This window comes from Halyomorpha halys, unplaced genomic scaffold (genome assembly GCF_000696795.3).
Source record: "Halyomorpha halys isolate HHAL.00 unplaced genomic scaffold, Hhal_1.1 Scaffold918.1, whole genome shotgun sequence".
NCBI classification, from domain to species: domain Eukaryota; kingdom Metazoa; phylum Arthropoda; class Insecta; order Hemiptera; family Pentatomidae; genus Halyomorpha; species Halyomorpha halys.
In genome coordinates this window covers 671,157-689,290 of record NW_027107889.1, presented here as the reverse complement: position 1 = coordinate 689,290, position 18,134 = coordinate 671,157, and the positions used below count along the sequence as shown (strand labels likewise).

Sequence of the window (18,134 nt, the reverse complement as noted above, 5' to 3'; positions counted from 1 at the left end):
TACTATTAAATTGTATAATATATAAATATAGGATTTATAACAGGATGTTCTGCAGCAGCCTGGGCTTCAGTCTTCCAGATGAGGTTGGATATCCCAAGTTGTTAGTTATTGCTCTTTTAACTGTCAGTAATACAGGGTGGAATTTTTTGATGAAGTCTTCTATTGATTCCATTTGTAGTTCCTTATGCAATTGGCTATTTTTTACAAACCAAGGGGACTGCAATTCTTTGGACCTTTTTATTTTTTAAATTATTGTAATTTTACCCTTAAATCAAAGTTTACTATTCAAATATTTTATAAATTACATCTTATAAATATTAATTTTTGAGGCAATTACATTATGAATTAATTTACATTTGTTAAATAAATTAATTTCTCATTTCTTTTATTTCATTTTCATTAGTTTTCCTTTATTACTGCCTGAATTGTTATGTTATTGACAACAACAATGTTCATTGAACTGTTATTTTTTCAATAAGTGTCTGTGATTTAGTACAATAATTATTTGTATCAAATTGTCTAATTACAGAAACTATATAAGTTTAAAACAATATGGGAAGAAGTAAAAATGGACAATAGGCAAGGACAATTTGTTTCAGATAATGTCATAGATATGAGAACACTGATTGTGATTCTAAAAATAAAACTTTCACAAAAGAAAAATTAAAAACAATCTTTTGATCCTCATTAAACTCTGCTAAAAGGAAAACAAACAGGTGGCTACTTGATTCACTCATTTGTGACTAATTAATAGAACTTCAATGTAAAAACGCTAAATAAATACAGCTGTATAATATTAAATTTTATTTTCTACAAAATTTCTGCTAGCCAGTAATCAAGCATTAAAAATGGCAACCCACTTACTCACTATGTAGGCTCACTTCATTTGATCTATTTTTTTCTCTTATTGAAATGGTAGAGTTGTAGTTGGTACTGTATTTAACAGCAATGTTTGCACATTAAGCTAATTTTTACTTTAATAAGTCAACAGCTAACAATATATCTGATAAAACTATACTCATAATTTCTAATTCTTAAAAATTAGTAGAAATAATTATATAAATTTAAATTACCACTGTAGATTTATAAAGTTGTTAAAAAGAAACACATTTTGAATTTATCAATAAACAGAAGCCCAAATTTCAGACCCTCTTCAGGGCTAAGAATAAACAAGAAAACAACCATGCTATAATAAAAATAATTAATAAAAACAGAATAACAAGAACAATGTAATAAACAGTATGAAAAATATGAGAAAAGACAAAATAAGATTAAAATCAGATAATACTGTGAACATGGGTTAGAATAGTATGTAAGCAAAAATTAGAAAGGCCTGATAGCAGAGGAAGTTGGAGCGTGGGTCTCGGAGTGCTTGGTTCAAAAGGTTGTTGGTTTTGATTCCCACCTCAGTACGTCAATATTTATATTATGGGGGCCCCTGAAATGAATCTTGACATTCCCATCTTGGGACTGTATAGGTCCTCATCTGAGGCCAAAAAATAAAAATAAAATAATAAAGGAAAAAATAAAGTGGAAAGAAGAGTCTAGAGATTAAAAAAATACTCGTAATAAACACTACTTACCAACATTTACTGAAAATACAATAAAGTTCGAGCTATTAAAAATACCGATAGAGCACCATGATAGGTGAAGCTAATAATTAAAATACATTGCAAGCGGAAACAGTAGTACTGATGATGTACAAAAACAAGTGTGTATGTAAATTAAGTATTAACAGGCTATAAATTTTAAGTACTACCTATCGACCTTCTGATTTAAATGGCTAGATATGTTAAGCAATATTGGTTAAAGGAGATAATATGAAAAAGGGCTGTTATAAGGAACAAAATTAGACAAAAAATGATAGCAAAGAATGTTTAAGCTAGTGAAATAAAAATAAAGGGTCAAAAGATCAGAAATATTTTAAAAAAATTATAGTTGTCATAAAAAAAAAAAAGTAAGATAAATTTTTTTTTTAAATATCTTTATTGAAATTTACAACTGTATATTATATAATACATTCAGTAAATTTGATCTTAGTTAAAATGGAGTATTACTAGCAATTAGAACAACTACACATTGGAAGCACTCTAAGTAAGATAAAATAAATACAAAAAATTACAAATAAAAATTAAATATGTAATAAATAAATATAAAGATATAAGAGATGAAGGGGTGGATGATAAGCTATAGATGTATTAATAAAATTAGTCTTTGGGATAGGGAAGGATAAGTTTTGTTTGTCAGTTTTTTGATATATGGCTAAAGTTTCAAATTGAAAGAAATAATTTCTGATAGAAGATATTTGTCATGGCTAGAGGGGAATAATTTTTTAGTTTTGAATGAGTTTTTTAATGATATTGGGGGAAAAGTTATTAGCCAACAGGATCATTTTCATAGTTTCATTTAGTGCCATGGAGAGGGAAAGACAATGGTAGATATGGTTTTTGGTCACATTGATTTTTAGATGGTAAGGATTTTGGAATGGTATTTTAAAATTCTGTCAGAGTAAGTTAGTTTAGTGTACCAGTCTGGTGGATATAATGTTAACAGGGATTCTCATGATGTAGAGGTCAAAGAAAGGAAGGGAATTATTCATTTCAAGTTCAACTGTAAAGTGTAGCTGAGGATAGTAAAAGTTAAAGGCAGATAGGATATCAGGAATTTTATCAGGATTAAGGATAAGAAGGTCATTGATATATTTTTTTGATAAGGATGATGTCATTTGGATTATTAGGGACAGTATTGGATAGGTTAGGAGCCAGAGGATTTCTCATGGCCACTCTTGAATTTTCATAATTCATAAAGATTTTTCATAAATGTTTAAAAATTTGTCAAATATATGGCCTACACTTTCAAGTTATTTCTATATAAAAATATATTTAAATAAAATCATTGAAAACAATTAACAATCATTGATATGTATAGTGTAAGAGTACTTAAAACAATAAATTAAAGAACAATCACATATTCCTTTTATGAGGAATGAAATTTCAAGATTGTTTATTTGTATTTTAATACTATATTGTGTAATCTACTTAATAACTCATAATGATAAATATTTCTATAAATTGTTGAGGTAGATATCAAAACTTCAACTATCACGATTCACAACCTTGACCAAAAACATAAGTATTTTAATACAAATGAAATAACACTGATTGTAGAATTGTTCTTAGTCTTGGTATCCTCTACCTTCATCTTCTTACCTTTTAACATAATTTTTTTTTTTTTTTAAATAGTCTTTATCAAATTTCATTCATAGTTATTTCTTTATTTTCCTCCAATATGAACCTATGGAAACAACTAAAAATCAATTCATGGTTTTAGTATTCCAATCAAAATTGAATAACTCAATAGCATTAACACACACAAGTATAAAGAGAGTACCAGTATGGGTTCTTAAGTATTAACACCGTTTGAAAATGTAAATTTTAATTTTAATCAGATTGTTTCTTTCTTTTTATCCATGTCACCTATGAAAATCCTGTTATTCAATGATATCATTCAATTTGAGTTCCATTGCCGAGAAAGTGGTATAGACTGTTTATCTATCCTACAGATCATGCAGAAATTTCTGCCAAGTTTCTTACATTTTTCCATCTATCTGGAAGGGGTAAATAACCAATAATGTTTTTCTGCCAAGCTATTTCTTTGATCATCTCTATCAGAACAACTTTTCCTATGGAAATTACTTGGGCTGCTTGTAGCATAATTTCTTTTTTCAATTTTTTAAAATTTAAACTTTATCTGGTTGGCCACCACAATATTTTATCTGTTATTTGTAGGATTATATGCAGGACTCCTCTGGGAATTCTCAAGATTGATATACACTATTTCATAAACTTGCCATCAAAGATATTATTTTAGTCAATTTTTAAAATAATTTGTAAAATTGTGGAGACTAAGCCTCCCTGAAAAACTATATGGCAAAAATTTTCTTTATATCATGAAAATATATTGGAATATAATAATAGAATATAAAAATTCCATCATGAATAATTAAGAGGTTGTCATATTGAAATGATCTAAGATTAATTTTATACACATAATTACTTTTTATACACATAAAATTAATTTTTGCATATAATAACGATCTAGATAGCTCAACACAGAGTGATTAATGAATGTTGTGAGAAGCTTGCAATGAACCATATTTTAAAAAATGTGAATAATCAGTTTTATATTGATTGATAATCATAATAAAATTAAAGTAAGGAAGATAATTGATTAAATATATATTAAGTATATTAAACATCAAACAAAATGACATTTTTTAGACCAGATTAAACCCACATTATTTCAAATAAAACTATATAATATCATTTTTTTTAAAACAAATAACAGCCAGACAAAATGATCTAGAATAAAAAAAAATGCAGGGAAGAATAAAGGTGAAAAAATTAAATACTTAAGGAGGTGTATATAAGAAAATAAAATAATTTTAATAATGTGACTAGCGTAAAGAGGAAAAAGTTTGAAAATAGCCAATTCAAACAGGGCAAAAGGCAGGCGAGGTTTCACAACTTTATTGTTCACATAGTAATGCACATGCGATATTGCACTACAATAAAAAAACAAAAACAGTTTATCAGAACATAGAATTTCTTCAACTAATTACTAAAAACCATTATATACATAGTATAATTTTAGATTAATAAATATTACAATTAAAACATTACTTAAAAAGGTAATAGTTATTAATCCTAAATAAACACCAAAAACGTCACCTCAATATAGTTGTCTTATTGATTGATCTTCAAGACCCACAAAAAAAAAATAAAATAAAAAAAAATATATATATAATAGAAATGTTATAAATAAATAAAAAAATATATTATTGTATAAATTTATTTTTATTTGGTTCCAAAAAGTTAAAAAAGAAACAGCCATAATGTTGTTCATTATAAATTTATGTATTAAATTTTAGATATTAGTAAATTTCATGTTTTGTACAAAAAACAAGTAACAAAAATATAAAAGAAGGTATAATATTTATATTTAAGAAGGTATAATGTAATATTAATTACAATTTATTGTTGAATATGTATTGAACTATTTTCTATAAAAAATGGAAATTTGTTTTACTCATTTATAAGTCACATTTGATGTCAATGTTAGTACCAAATAGGATAAAATAATTATTGATGTAAAAATTATGAATATCTCATTATAAAAGCAGTTTGAAATGGTACCTTTTGCAATTTATCTAAATTTTTTTTCTATTTCCACTTACTACTATAAGCCATTATAAAAATTTAAACCACCAGTAATTAGCACATTCTTACTTTTAGGAAGACAGAAACTGTATGGTTGTTGTTTTATTTAATATTAAATTTTCAGTGAACTTCCATTCAGATAAACACTTCTGTAAATTCTTGAGAAAAATTTTAAAATCTCAGCTATATTTACACAGCTTTTAAATTATTAACTTGTTAGTAATCACACCTGCGAAAAAGAGTTTGCTTTTGATAAACTATATATACATCTAGATAATAATGGAATTGAGAATCCTTTTTTTATATGAAAGCCTTATTATTTTCTACAGTGGTGATAAGTAGACCATAACTTAAATAAAACTATTTTTAAAATAATATTAAATATTTATTTAAATTGATGTATATTAGAGCGCTACCAATGGGTAGTTTCTCTACATGCCTGTAACACTCCAATTTAACTGAGATCAGATTTACTAAATGTATTATAATGTACAGTTGTAAATAGCAATAAAAAAAAATTGATATATTACACTCTTAAATGTATAAATGGAATAAAATTGTCAATTTTAAAGTATCAAAAATAATAAATAATACAATTATTTTCATTTTAAATTTCTAGTTCTCTATGAGTTTTGAAATATGAAAATTATTTAATTGACACAGATAATGTAAGAGTCGAATTTTGAAAAACATTTATTTAATAAATTAAATTCCCCATTGAAAAATTTAATTTACATCTTGTAAGGTATATTTTGTAAATATGCTTAAAATGAATCATGAAATAAAAGTGAATGACGTGAGTAGTAATACACATAAGATATGAGAAGATGAGAATCCACCTGCAGCACTTCATTTAAAACATCAGGAGCTGATAAGATAAAAAATATTGAATGTGATAACCAGACAACTCTTGCTTACCAATTACCATACTGACCGTATAATTCTGTTTGATTAATGAGCTATCAAGCAATGAATCATATTCTGCTTGCCTAATGTTTATTGCAAAATCAAATTTGTCTAGCTATTTGTGTAATATGGTATAGTTAGATGGAATAAACATGACTAGTGGCGCTGTCTTTGGCCTGAGTACAACTCAAAAGAGAGAGAAAAATGATAAGCGCAGTGTGTAGTGAATAATTGAACTCACTATTTGAGAGAGTAACAATCTTGTAAGCTTTTAGCTATCAAATTATCTAATTTTAAAATAAATTAAAAATATATATATGTATATATTTCTCTAGTCCTGAAAGGTTTAAACCTTTACAGGTCACTGGAATTTTTGCATATAATTTGATTGGCTTTTCTCACTGCTGAGCTAGTAGATATAGAAAACTTGGTACAGCTTCTATACCAGTGATCATCTAGCATTCATTTTTTATGCATGAAACTACGACAGTTTACTTTATCACAATTACTATATTAAAGATTGTAATTATAAAAAATGTTTAATTCTTTTACTTTATTAAAAAAAAAATTAGGAATATTATACTATGTCTTTTTTTCTAATCAGATTTATCGGTAGGATAATAATTAAGTATCATCTCAGAAATTTACACTGTTTGGAGAAAATTACTTGTGTAAATCTTTATATTAATTTTATTTCAATAATTTTCTTGTTTATAGTTATTCGAATTCAAATAAACATATTATTAAATACGTGTTAGTGTTCAATTTAATTTCAATTTACACTTTACTTGTAATTGAATTTTAATATATAATTTAGTCTCAGTATTTTTAAAATAATTTAGTTGTAATAAATAATTAAAAATGTAAATAAATAAATATGCAGTTCAGTTGTTATTAAATTTTAATTATTTTAACTTTGTGAATAAATAGTTAATGTAAGTATTATATTTATAATAACCGTTGTAAATTATTTTAATTCAGACTTAAGTTTCTATCAATTTCAATATAATTAAGTTTAAATATGTTCAAAAAGTATCAGAATTATAAATAAATACATTTCTAAAAATATAAAACAACCGTTTATTATCAAAAACTTATTGGAAATGAGGAATTTAAAAGTTTAAAATATTAAATTTATTATTAACAATAATTAATATTTATCATAAAACTCATTTAAACAGATTTGGCACACCATGCATACTAGTGACCGCCTGTGAGTTCACAGTTTTCAAAATGGGCTCTAGTACATTTGGTGTACCGCCCTATTATTTCCTAAAAAATAATTTTTTTCCCAAAAAAAACTCTAAAAATAAATATTATACATCTAAAAGAATAAATATACGAGTAAAATACATTTTTAGCATTGCTCAATAATCTTATTGATGAGTTCACTTAAAAAATGACAATGCATATAAGGTTTTTTATTTTATTATTATATAATAAATATATTACTGTATAAGTTATTGAGGATAGTTCCTCTAATGCTGTAGATGTGTATTTAAGCTGGGTATCATAAATTTTGGTCTGAGAACTTAAAAATATTATTTTTAAAACCAAAAAAAATATTTAACTCGAAAACCGAACATTTTCTGAAAGATTATTACAACTCATTTGAAAGAAATGAAATTCTTTTCAATACAAAACTAATATCATCTTAGTCAGTGGTTCTCAGCCTATAGATGTCTGCAGATGTCTGTCCATAGAAGCACTTATCTGAAAATTGAATCATGTGTTGTCTCCCGGCACTCGTGACTTGAGGAACAGGTTCACCAAAAAAATATTTTTAAACAATGTTTGCTTAAAACTGCATTTTGAGTCACTTTCATTTTACACTCCCCTGTTAAAATCTTTCAGCTGACACAAATATGAGGAAAAATAATTAATAAAATATTTCTACCAATAAATCATTACAAAAATATGTTTTCCACATCCCGCGGCTATCATGGTCCACAGACCACTGAATAGGATCACTGATTTAAATCAAACTAGATTAGATTTGTGTTTTGGGTCCAGTGGAGGATCACCACCTGGGAAGGTTTAAGACTATTAAAATCCTCCATTTTTTAGTAGAAAGAAAGTTACATAAAAAAAAATGAAGCATCATTTGCGCATCATTCAATTTTGGGAAAGCAAAAAGCTACTGAATTTTTTAGATTATCCACTAGAAGAAAGTAATGATGGAAATTAAACATAATTTGCACAAAATTCAATTTTTAAAACATAGGTAGTGGGTAAAATATCTATAGTGTCTTTTTATTTATTCTGATATCTATAGACTTTTTTGCATCAAGTTCCATACCTTGGAGCAAGAAATATAATGATAAGCTGATAGGAAAAGTGAAGTCAAAAAGGTGGACCTTAAGATTGACCAGGGGCGTGGCAAAGGAGTAAGGGAAAAGTAAGAGCCAATCAATGGCTGTTTTCCCTTTCAGTTTAGATTACAATGGCGAACATTAACCTCAACCTAAACCTTTTATTCGTGGACGTGACCTTTGTGGGTTCACTTTTGCTTTGAAGGAAAGTTGAGTTATGCCAACACTCTGCTTCATACTAAGGAAGGTTAAAAACTTAAGTGTCCTACTTGAAGGAAAGAATATATTCAATTTTTTTAACAATGTTTTCTAGACAGATATTGTTGCCCAAGGTTTGGATTCCACGTAGAACAGGAACTTGACTTAATTGGTTTTAGGTGTAAAATATTAGGAAGTTAAATCAAATAACTATTGGAGTCTAGCAAAGAGTTTTTCTTTAAGTCTCAACTGAAAAAAAATTTGAATTGGCATTTCTTGTTTAGCTAAAGCGTGTTTTTCGAGATGAATTCTTGAGTGGCTCTTCCACTGTTTCGATTAACAGAATAAAATCTATACTTTGCGTAGAAAAACTAGTAATAACTAAAAAAAAAAAATTACTTGGCTAAAAAGTCTTTAAATTGAGGACGAGAAAACAATTGTGTTTTCTTCAGTCGGTTCAAGACTTTTTATTAAACTGTTATTGCTCAGTTACTATGGGCATTGCCTAAAGCCAAAAGCTCTTCTCAATTGACTCTATAAGACACAAAAGACACGTTTTTCGAATCAGATGGTAAGTTCTAAAAAGAAAGTCGACTGAAGAAAACAATTGTTTTCTCATAGACAATTTAAAGACTTTTTTGCCAAGTCATTCTTTTTTTAGTTATTGCTAGTTTTTCTACACGAAGTATAGATTTTATTCTGTTAATCAAATATATTTGATGTCATTTAGGTACCTGCTCATCATGTGAAACAGACCATATTCCGAACTTATTGCAGATGAAACCATAGTGAAATACTAACTTTATATCATTATATCAAACACAATTATTTCACTAACATGACTTTGTTACTTCCATATTGAAGCAGGGATGGTAACAGGATGAGGACCAGGTTGCCATGGGAATCTGGTGTGAACATTACCATCCCCATTGGTAATCCTCTGGCTATGGTAACGCCCACTTCTCCCCCGCTTTGGGCGTGGCCTCTCTGGAACTAACTAATTTAATTCTGATTGGTCCTTTAAGTATTGATGATCCCCCAGCAGCCCCTGTATATTATAACAGAATTTTTAGTAGCTTTAAAACTGATGAGATGTGTTGATCCGCTATTAAAGTGATGTTACTAAAACAATTATATGTTTCATTTCAAGAATATATTTGTACTTGATGCAGTGTTCTATGTCACCGTCCGAATGTAATAGCTTAAAGTACATAAGAGGCCATAATAATGGCCTACTCCACAGTAATGCTAAGTACATGGAAACTAACTTTACGAAAAATATTTAATTGTAGTTCTCTCATTTAGGAAAACTACAACGTTTCAATTAATTATCTTAGTAAAAAGAATCTCTAATTGCATTTTTCGGGAAGTTTGTTTCCATAAACTCAGCACTTATAAAAAGAAAAAAAATACTGTTAAAATATTTTTTGAATTCATAAAAATAAATTTGAAAAATTCAGGAGGCAGTGCGCACGTCATCCGAGTTAAACTTATCATTCTACTTTGAGTTGAACTTAATTCACAATTGTCATAACAACTATGGAAACAAAAAACAAATTATTTTTCCCAACGTATTTTAATTTTTAATTAAATAATATCATCATTAATTAATGAGTATGGGAGTTTATCCAGAAGTGGGATGGCATGCATGCATCGCATATCTTATTTGTTGTTTTAGTTATTAATTTTTATTATTTTAAATATTTTAATATTTGTTATATAGGGGAAATTCTTGATCAAATGAAATAGGGGTTGTGAAATGGAAGGGAAAGAAAAAGAAAAGGAATAAATCGAAAAACTTGTAGTTAGTTTGTAGACTGGTATTAATTGTAAAAGAAAAGTAAAAGAAAACTGTGGAAGAAAAAAAAATGTTATCTATGTATTATATTATATCATGTAAAAATATGTAACTTATATTTGTCCAGTCACGGATTGATCAGTATGTTGTGTAATGTAGCAACCCGATGTATTTGGGCAGTATGAATGAATAAAGTATTTTTTTCTCTCTCTAGGTGAAAATACTTTATATGGAGCATTTTAAAAAAAACACCTTTAGTGATTTTTACGTTTCAGAGTATTTACGCCCCCCTCCCCACTATCTTCAAGTTATTTGATCCCTTATAATTAAAATTATTCCATTTCCTAATTAAAATTTTATCAACATTGATAATAATTTATATAATCTGACAATTCTTTTCTCTTCATAACAACTATGAAAATCAAGAATACATTTATTTAAATTATACGCAAAAGCCACCCTTAGAAACCGCCATATTTGGAAGTCAAATCAACAGGTGCTTAATACGCAGCAATCAAAAAACTGCTGTCTGACTAAGCATGGCAGCAGGGAGAGTGATATTTATCAATATTTCTTATCGGTACTATAAAAGCCACTCAAGGTTCGTGTATTCTTCAGTAGTTGTTAGCATCTTTACGACTGCCAGGAGTAAGTCATATTATAATTACGATATTTTATTTAGGAATCAATTTTTTTTTTATAGTATTGTAGTAATAAAGGTAGTAATATACTAAATATATTCAGTGTAGTTGTAGAGTTTAATGATAATAGGGATTGGGTAGTTCATTGGTAAGGCACTATGTTACTAACTCAAAGGATTCGGGTTCGAATTCAGCTATGGCAGATAAATATAATCTGTTACCAGTTTCCATTGAGTCAGCCCTGTGGGTTTGGGAGCCCTCCGTGGTCCACCCATCCTCATAATGTTGGTACCCTTAATTGGGTAAAACCAAACGTTTCGACCGGTATTGCATGTCTTAATCAGGCCTTAGGTCATAGCGATAACTGAATTGAGAACTGAACAGAACCATTTTATATTATGCCTAATGAAATGGCTCGAATCCTGATGAAGAACTTCAAGATGGGCCAAAACGTTGATTTTTCATAAATAGTTTTATATATTTTTGAGTTTCATTCTTACTGCTACCTGGGACATTTAATCCTTCAATTTCGTCAAATCAACTAATGAACTTCCACTTTACATTTTTTAAGCTAACAGATTTATTTCCAATTGATAGGAAAATTATGCCATTGTACTAATAGCCAATTTTGAAAATAGATTTATTTCTAGAAAAAAGGTTTCAGGTTTTTAATATACTTAGATGAAGGTTTCGTTTAATTATAGCACTCTAACTAAATATTTCTGCTGTTATCATTTTTAGACAACATTAGATATCAGCTGAGTGTTATTAGTATTTTTAATTCTCATTTTATTTACCGTTGTTTTTGTTGAGCTTTGTACGCAGTTAGACAGGTGTAGTATAATTTGTTCATCTATTTTGTTCTTAGGGGACACTATGATGTCTCAGAATACTGATTATTTAGTGATAATTCCATTTTCTTTAAATTATGATAAATCAGCCACTAGTTCTTCGTGACAGTTAAAAACGCTGAACATTATGTCATCATTCGTGGCGCTACAACTCTTGTAGAGTTAAGACCTCCTGCAGCTTGGTCCGCCAGTCTTCTCTATTGGTTGCCGCTACTCTCCAATTGTAGATTCCCAAGATAGACCTGGCATCCACTGCCACTCCATTGATCCATCGGAGCCGGGGTCTTCCCTCTCTCCTTGTCCCATAAATTCTTCCGTGCAGGATCATGCAAGGAATCTGATTCTGAGTCATTCTTATTACATGGGCTACCCACCGAAGCTGTTCTACTTTGATTACTCTTACGATACCTGGGTTCTTGTAGAGTCTTGTTAATTCAGCATTGGCTCTTATCCTCCAGCTTCCAGCACTCCAAACTGGGTCATTAATTCTCCTCAATATTCTCATCTTACACCTTAGGAGAAGGGCGTCCTGTGAACTGAGTAATGAGTCCTGTCTAACATTTGGAGACATAAGTGACATCAGGTCTTACCAGGGTATCAGGTAATTACCAGGGTCTTATACAGCTGTATCTTTGTGTTTTGGGAGCCTATAGCCCCTATAGCCTATAGGGCCTATAGCCTACACCCTATAGCCCTGCTCTTGAAATGCTTCAGGAAGCCGAAATAGAATTTATTTGCGGACATAATCCTGCGATTTATTTCTGCTTGAATGTCATTATCCGCGTTTACTTGCGATCCAAGATAGCTGAACTCCTTCACCCTTTCAAATAAAAACCCCCCAGTTATAAAATGTGATGGTTCGTTCACATCTAGTTGTTGGCCTGCATCCATTTATTTGGTTTTTGATTCGTTAATCTCTAAACCCACCCATCTGGAGAATGATCGCTGGAGAAAAGCGTTATTTAAATCTGTATGGGTTTTTCCAAGAATATCATCGGTGAAAGCCAAAATCATCGAAGATGACTGACCCCTAACTTGTATTGCAGATTTCCGTACCGCACTTTCGAGGGCCAGATTAAAGAGAAGGCATGCTAGGCACTCACCCTGTCTGAGTCCTTTCTGGGTTTCGAAACTGTCAGTGAGGTCATCATGAACAACACTGTACATTGCACCTTCTTCTTTCTAGTCCTAATCAGACGTATCAGCTTCGGTGGTATTCCCATTTCTAGAAGCTCCTGGTAAAGCTCGTTTCTTTCTATGCTGTCATAGGCTATTCCAAAGTCTATGAACAGGCATATCGTAAGAGGGATATACGGCGATAATTATGACAATAAGCACATCCCCCTTCTTGTAAATCGGGCATATAACCGCTTTGTACCATTCACAAGGGATTCCTTCCATATTCCACACATCCATTATTATATTACAGAGGAATTTCACTAATTCTTCTCCTCTATACTTGATCAGCTCTGCAGAAAGACCATCTGGTCCCGGTACTTTATTGTTTTTCAGAGCTTTCACCACTTCATAAACGTCGTCCATATCAGGTGGCTCCTATTCCCCTAGGACCATCTCTATTTCCCCTCTTCCTTCTTCTAGCACTGAAGATTATAGCACATTATTTTATTATTTCAATTATCTATTTTATAGATTATTTATTATTTGGTTGTGGGACTTAGTAACGAATGAAGATGAGAGGATTGCGTTTAGATTTAGTAGATTTGGGTAAGTAGTGGTTTTTGGAAGAGACCCTTTGGTCCGTTAACACTTCGTTTAGGAGATATTAACGTCCGCGTATTTTCATTGTTATAGAGAACTGATTTTCATTGTTATGAGACTCTGTTATATTATATAAGATATTATTATTTCTTTTTGAATTTGGTCACCACCTAAAATTGGCAGGAAGCCTACGCTATGCCAATGAATATCAATTCATTTGGTTTCCTTCGGCATACCATTTAAGATAAAACACTTTAGAGATTTCGACTATGTTTGAACAATCTTCCATTTTTCGGCGGTCCTGAAGAATGAATCGTGACACTCCCACTTTGGTTTGTACGCGGCGACAACTTAGGGAACCAAAAAGGACCACTAGGCCCACTTGCCGGACTTGTTCCCCCCACCAAATACCAGTACCAGTAGGTTTTAATTAACGATTTTAATTTTTTCAATGCAGTATAGTTTAAAACCCTTGTTTTAATTCATAAAATAACCAGATATCAATCCTTCCATTATAAACTCCCTAACCAATCAAACCCATTAGTTTCTAACCTTGCTTCCTCTTTCATTCCTGACAATCCTCCGAGGTGCCTGAAAAGAAGATGGCCTCGAGACCTTATATTGTACAAATGGGTAGTTTCTCTACATGTCTGTATCATACCATTATGAACTTACTTCAAATTTACTTCTTATATTTTATATACATAAAGTTGTAATTGTCAATAAATAAATAATAAAAAAGAAATCATAAAATTTACAATGCAATGATAGACATGAGCATATGCAATAAGCAAATATCTTCATTTCGATATAGTACCACCTCCTTTGTACAATATAATATAGTTAAGAAGATTTTTTTATCAGAAGTCTATATATATTTTTTTTAAAATGTTTTTTAACAAATAAAAATTCAACAACATGAACGTATTAAGTTTATTTTAAAATTTAAATTTCCCATTGTCAAATAATTCTTTCACACATTTTTAATATGAATTAAACTTATCTACATTCATAATAATTATCATACTAAATTCATTTTTATTAATAGCTATCCAAAAGTGGATATATTGCCTTTCGATAGAGTACTCCTCATAAGGACAAGATAAAATAGAGTTGCATGGGTTTGAAGGACACACGTTTTCTTATCAGACCTCTCATAATACTAATAGATATTGTTTATTAACAATGATCTATAATTGATTTTTGTTGTGAGTTCTAAAATAAAAGATTTATTTAATTCAAGAAACTCATAAATATGATTAAAATAGTTTAAAATGGGTTTGGTAAAGCCCCCAAAAAATTTATTTTTATCTTTTTATGACGTTTCCAGTTGAATTATCAATGATATGTTTTTTGTTTTTTTTTGTCTTTTGTTTTTCTTAATTAAAACAGTTGTCAACAGTTAGTTGGTCAATACACTTCAGGAGGTGGGTTTTCATTGTATATGAGTGCTGTGGGTTTGTGAAGATCTCGTTCCAAGAACAGTTCAGAATGAGGAACTATTATGCATCCAGACAAAGTATTGTGGACTTCTTGGAAGGCAGTCTACTTCATGTTTTTTGAAGTATTACATGTGTTAATTTGTAAACCTTCACCCACTAAGTGGTGACTCGATTCCTCACCGGCCCTCTTGGATTTCTAGTGATTTCAACCACCTTCCCAACTCACCGCCACTGCTTAGCTTTCTAGCCTTAGGGGTCGAGTATTCCGAGCGGCCTTCACCCACCAAATTGTCACCTGCATTTCACCGTTAGACGACGGCGGCCATCTTGGAAGAGCTTCGGAGATTTATCTATTTTTTATCCGATATGCGCATATCGATCCTTTATTCATCTATCTTCTATGAATGACTTTCTTTTGTTATTGTACCAAATATCGAGTTATATACATTGAATAATAATTATTATTATTAATTTTTTTTTGTTTCTGTTTATTCTATCAGATTAAGGTTAAGATTGTTTATATTTAAGCATCATAATTTTCTATATCCTATGTTTATTATTATTTCTTTAATTAGGGAAAGGATACTTTTGTTTGTACATATATTTCGTTTTATTTGTTTATATTTAAATTATTATGTCAACTGGAAAGCATCGTTTCTTTTATTATTTAAATTTTCAGTATCATTTTGATACCATTGGGCAAGACTCCCATTGAAGTTCTATACTGCCTAACTATGTTTGGGAGTCAAGTTTTTTATTTTGTAGGAACGCCACTCAATGAAAAAAAGTCAATGCCCCAGGCCGGACTCGAACTGGGATCGCCAGCAAATTTCAGATTGACAAGACTGCGCATAACCACTGAGCTACGGATGGCCCATTTTGATTCCTTGGGTTTTTTTTATTTTTTGGTCCTCCGCCTATTATTAAAATCGAACCAGTGGTAAGATTTGGTTTACTCTTGGGGAGAGGTCAGTATATTTTCATTTTCAAAAAGCCCATGTTGACCTTTCAATTTTGTTTCTTTAAAAAATTTACTGTCTCTCATAGCCAATTGTAATAAATAATGGATAAATATAATTTATTATTATTGTTCTTCCATGGTTGTTATGTTAACAGTCAATTTATGCTTTCACTTAACCTATATATCCAATGGATAGACTAATAGAAAATATGTAGGGGCCAGAGAAATTCTCAAAATTTTCAAAGCATTACCAGACCAAAAACCATATTAGGTCAAATCATTCAAAAAATTTCAAAGATCCATGTCGAGAAATAATTAACAAGTAATAATTTTCTAATTCTTAAATCTATACTCATTTTGTGTTTTTTTCAGGTATATCAATATGCTGCCAATTATAATTGCTGTAGTGGCTGTTTCGATATTTCTCTTCTACAAATATTACGTTTCTATTTACGAAAAATGGGAGAAGAGGGGTTTTCCATTTATACCTGGCAAATTCCCTTACGGGAGCTCGGCCGATTATGAGAAAAGAGTGAGGTTTCCGGGCCAGATCATGCAGGAGGTAGGTTCGATTCTCAGATAGAGAAATATAACATAAATATGCAGGTGAAATTCATAAGAATCAGGGTTTCATAACTGAAAATTAATTATCTATGCCTTAGATGTACCATAAAATGTCAGAACATCCCTACTTCGGTATATACTTGGTGAGAGTACCTTGGCTAGTAGTCAGGGATCCGGAGATCATACGCCTCGTCATGACGAAGGAGTTCAACCACTTCCGAGACAGGTTTATACACAAGTTGTAAGTGACTATGGCCAATATTTAATTAGAGCTAGTTAGAGGATTTAAATAATGATACATTAAGTAAAGCCATGTTGTTTGCATGGTAAACACTTTTATTAGAATGTTCATCAGAATCTCCCACCCTTCATATGTGCTCTTATTTTTTTCGTATCATTCCTAGAATGTTAGTAATACTGTTATTTGTTATGCCATTGTGAGAATGGGTAGCTCATTGGTAAGGCAATGGACAACTAACTCTAAGGACCCAGGTTCAAATTCAGCTATGGCAGATAAAAATATAATCTGTAACCTGTAGCCGTTGAGCCCTGTGGGTTCGGGAGCCCTCAGTCTCATAAAGTGGGTACCCTTAATTGGGTAAAAATCTGGCAGTCGAGCGTGATTCTGACCAAGTCACCCCCTTGCACAACTGTTGGTCTAGTAACAGTACTTCTTTACACAGTAGTACATCATTGCCCGTTACAGACTTTATTTTATTATATTATGGGTATTCATGATCTTTAGTTTAACATGTTAAAGCGTGTTAAATAGAAATCTCATCTTAAATGGAGAAATATTTCCTTCTTTTACCAATTTAAAACGAAATACCTAACATGTAACATGGTTGAGAGTCTGTTACTAGGTCTTTTAAATGGAGAATGTCGTCACGAAACAGACCAGCTGAGCCTGTCACTGTTTTATTTGTTGTCGTGTAAGGTTACTCACTCGTACTTTGTTTTTCTTTTGTCTTTTGTTTTGGACTTTTTAAAAAATACACTCAGTAGCCAAACTTTTACAGTTCTACTTTTCACTTATTTTAGGCATGCTGTAATAAATTACTGTAATCAAAACCTAGAAGTAAACAATAACTCGAAGTTTTGGAAGGAAAGGTTACTCAGAAATAAAGTTGCTCAGAAAATCCGCTGGGAGCTTTTATGCATTTATCATTTAACATGACTTTAAATAGGGCTGCTCACAATCCTATAGTTATAACATTTAACATGGTAAAACATATAACATTTAACACAACATCATGAATACCCCTAATAATTCATTTTCGTATTCCGGAGAGATTACATTTTTGTGAAAACAATAATAATGTTTAAGAGCGATACAAGTGTGCGCATGCGCTAGTTAGCAAATGAACATATGCTACTTCGTGTCCCACAATAGACTATTTTTCCAGTGAACTAAAATAAAAACAGTAGTGAAAAAACAGTGTCAGTGAGATATTAAGTGATACTGCTCACATGAGAGCTAAAATATAGGTGAGTTGTCGCTTATTTATTAACTTTAAGTGAAT

General features: G+C 30.4%; 1 protein-coding gene across 2 annotated transcripts in view; it reads left to right on the top strand.

Moving 5' to 3' along the window:
• The first annotated feature begins 11,028 nt into the window (after nucleotides 1–11,028).
• The window catches only part of LOC106687149 (cytochrome P450 6k1), a 17,005-nt gene continuing 9,899 nt past the window's right edge, over nucleotides 11,029–18,134 (top strand). Inside the window, exons 1-3 of one of the 2 annotated variants that reach the window (XM_014430870.1) lie at nucleotides 11,029–11,081; nucleotides 16,420–16,609; nucleotides 16,710–16,852. In XM_014430870.1, coding sequence (XP_014286356.1) covers nucleotides 16,430–16,609; nucleotides 16,710–16,852 — 323 coding nt within the window. In that variant the 5' untranslated portion in view covers nucleotides 11,029–11,081; nucleotides 16,420–16,429. Of the gene's footprint in view, nucleotides 11,082–15,862; nucleotides 16,027–16,419; nucleotides 16,610–16,709; nucleotides 16,853–18,134 lie in introns of those variants that run through there. The other variant, XM_067046260.1, reaches the window with a different exon arrangement.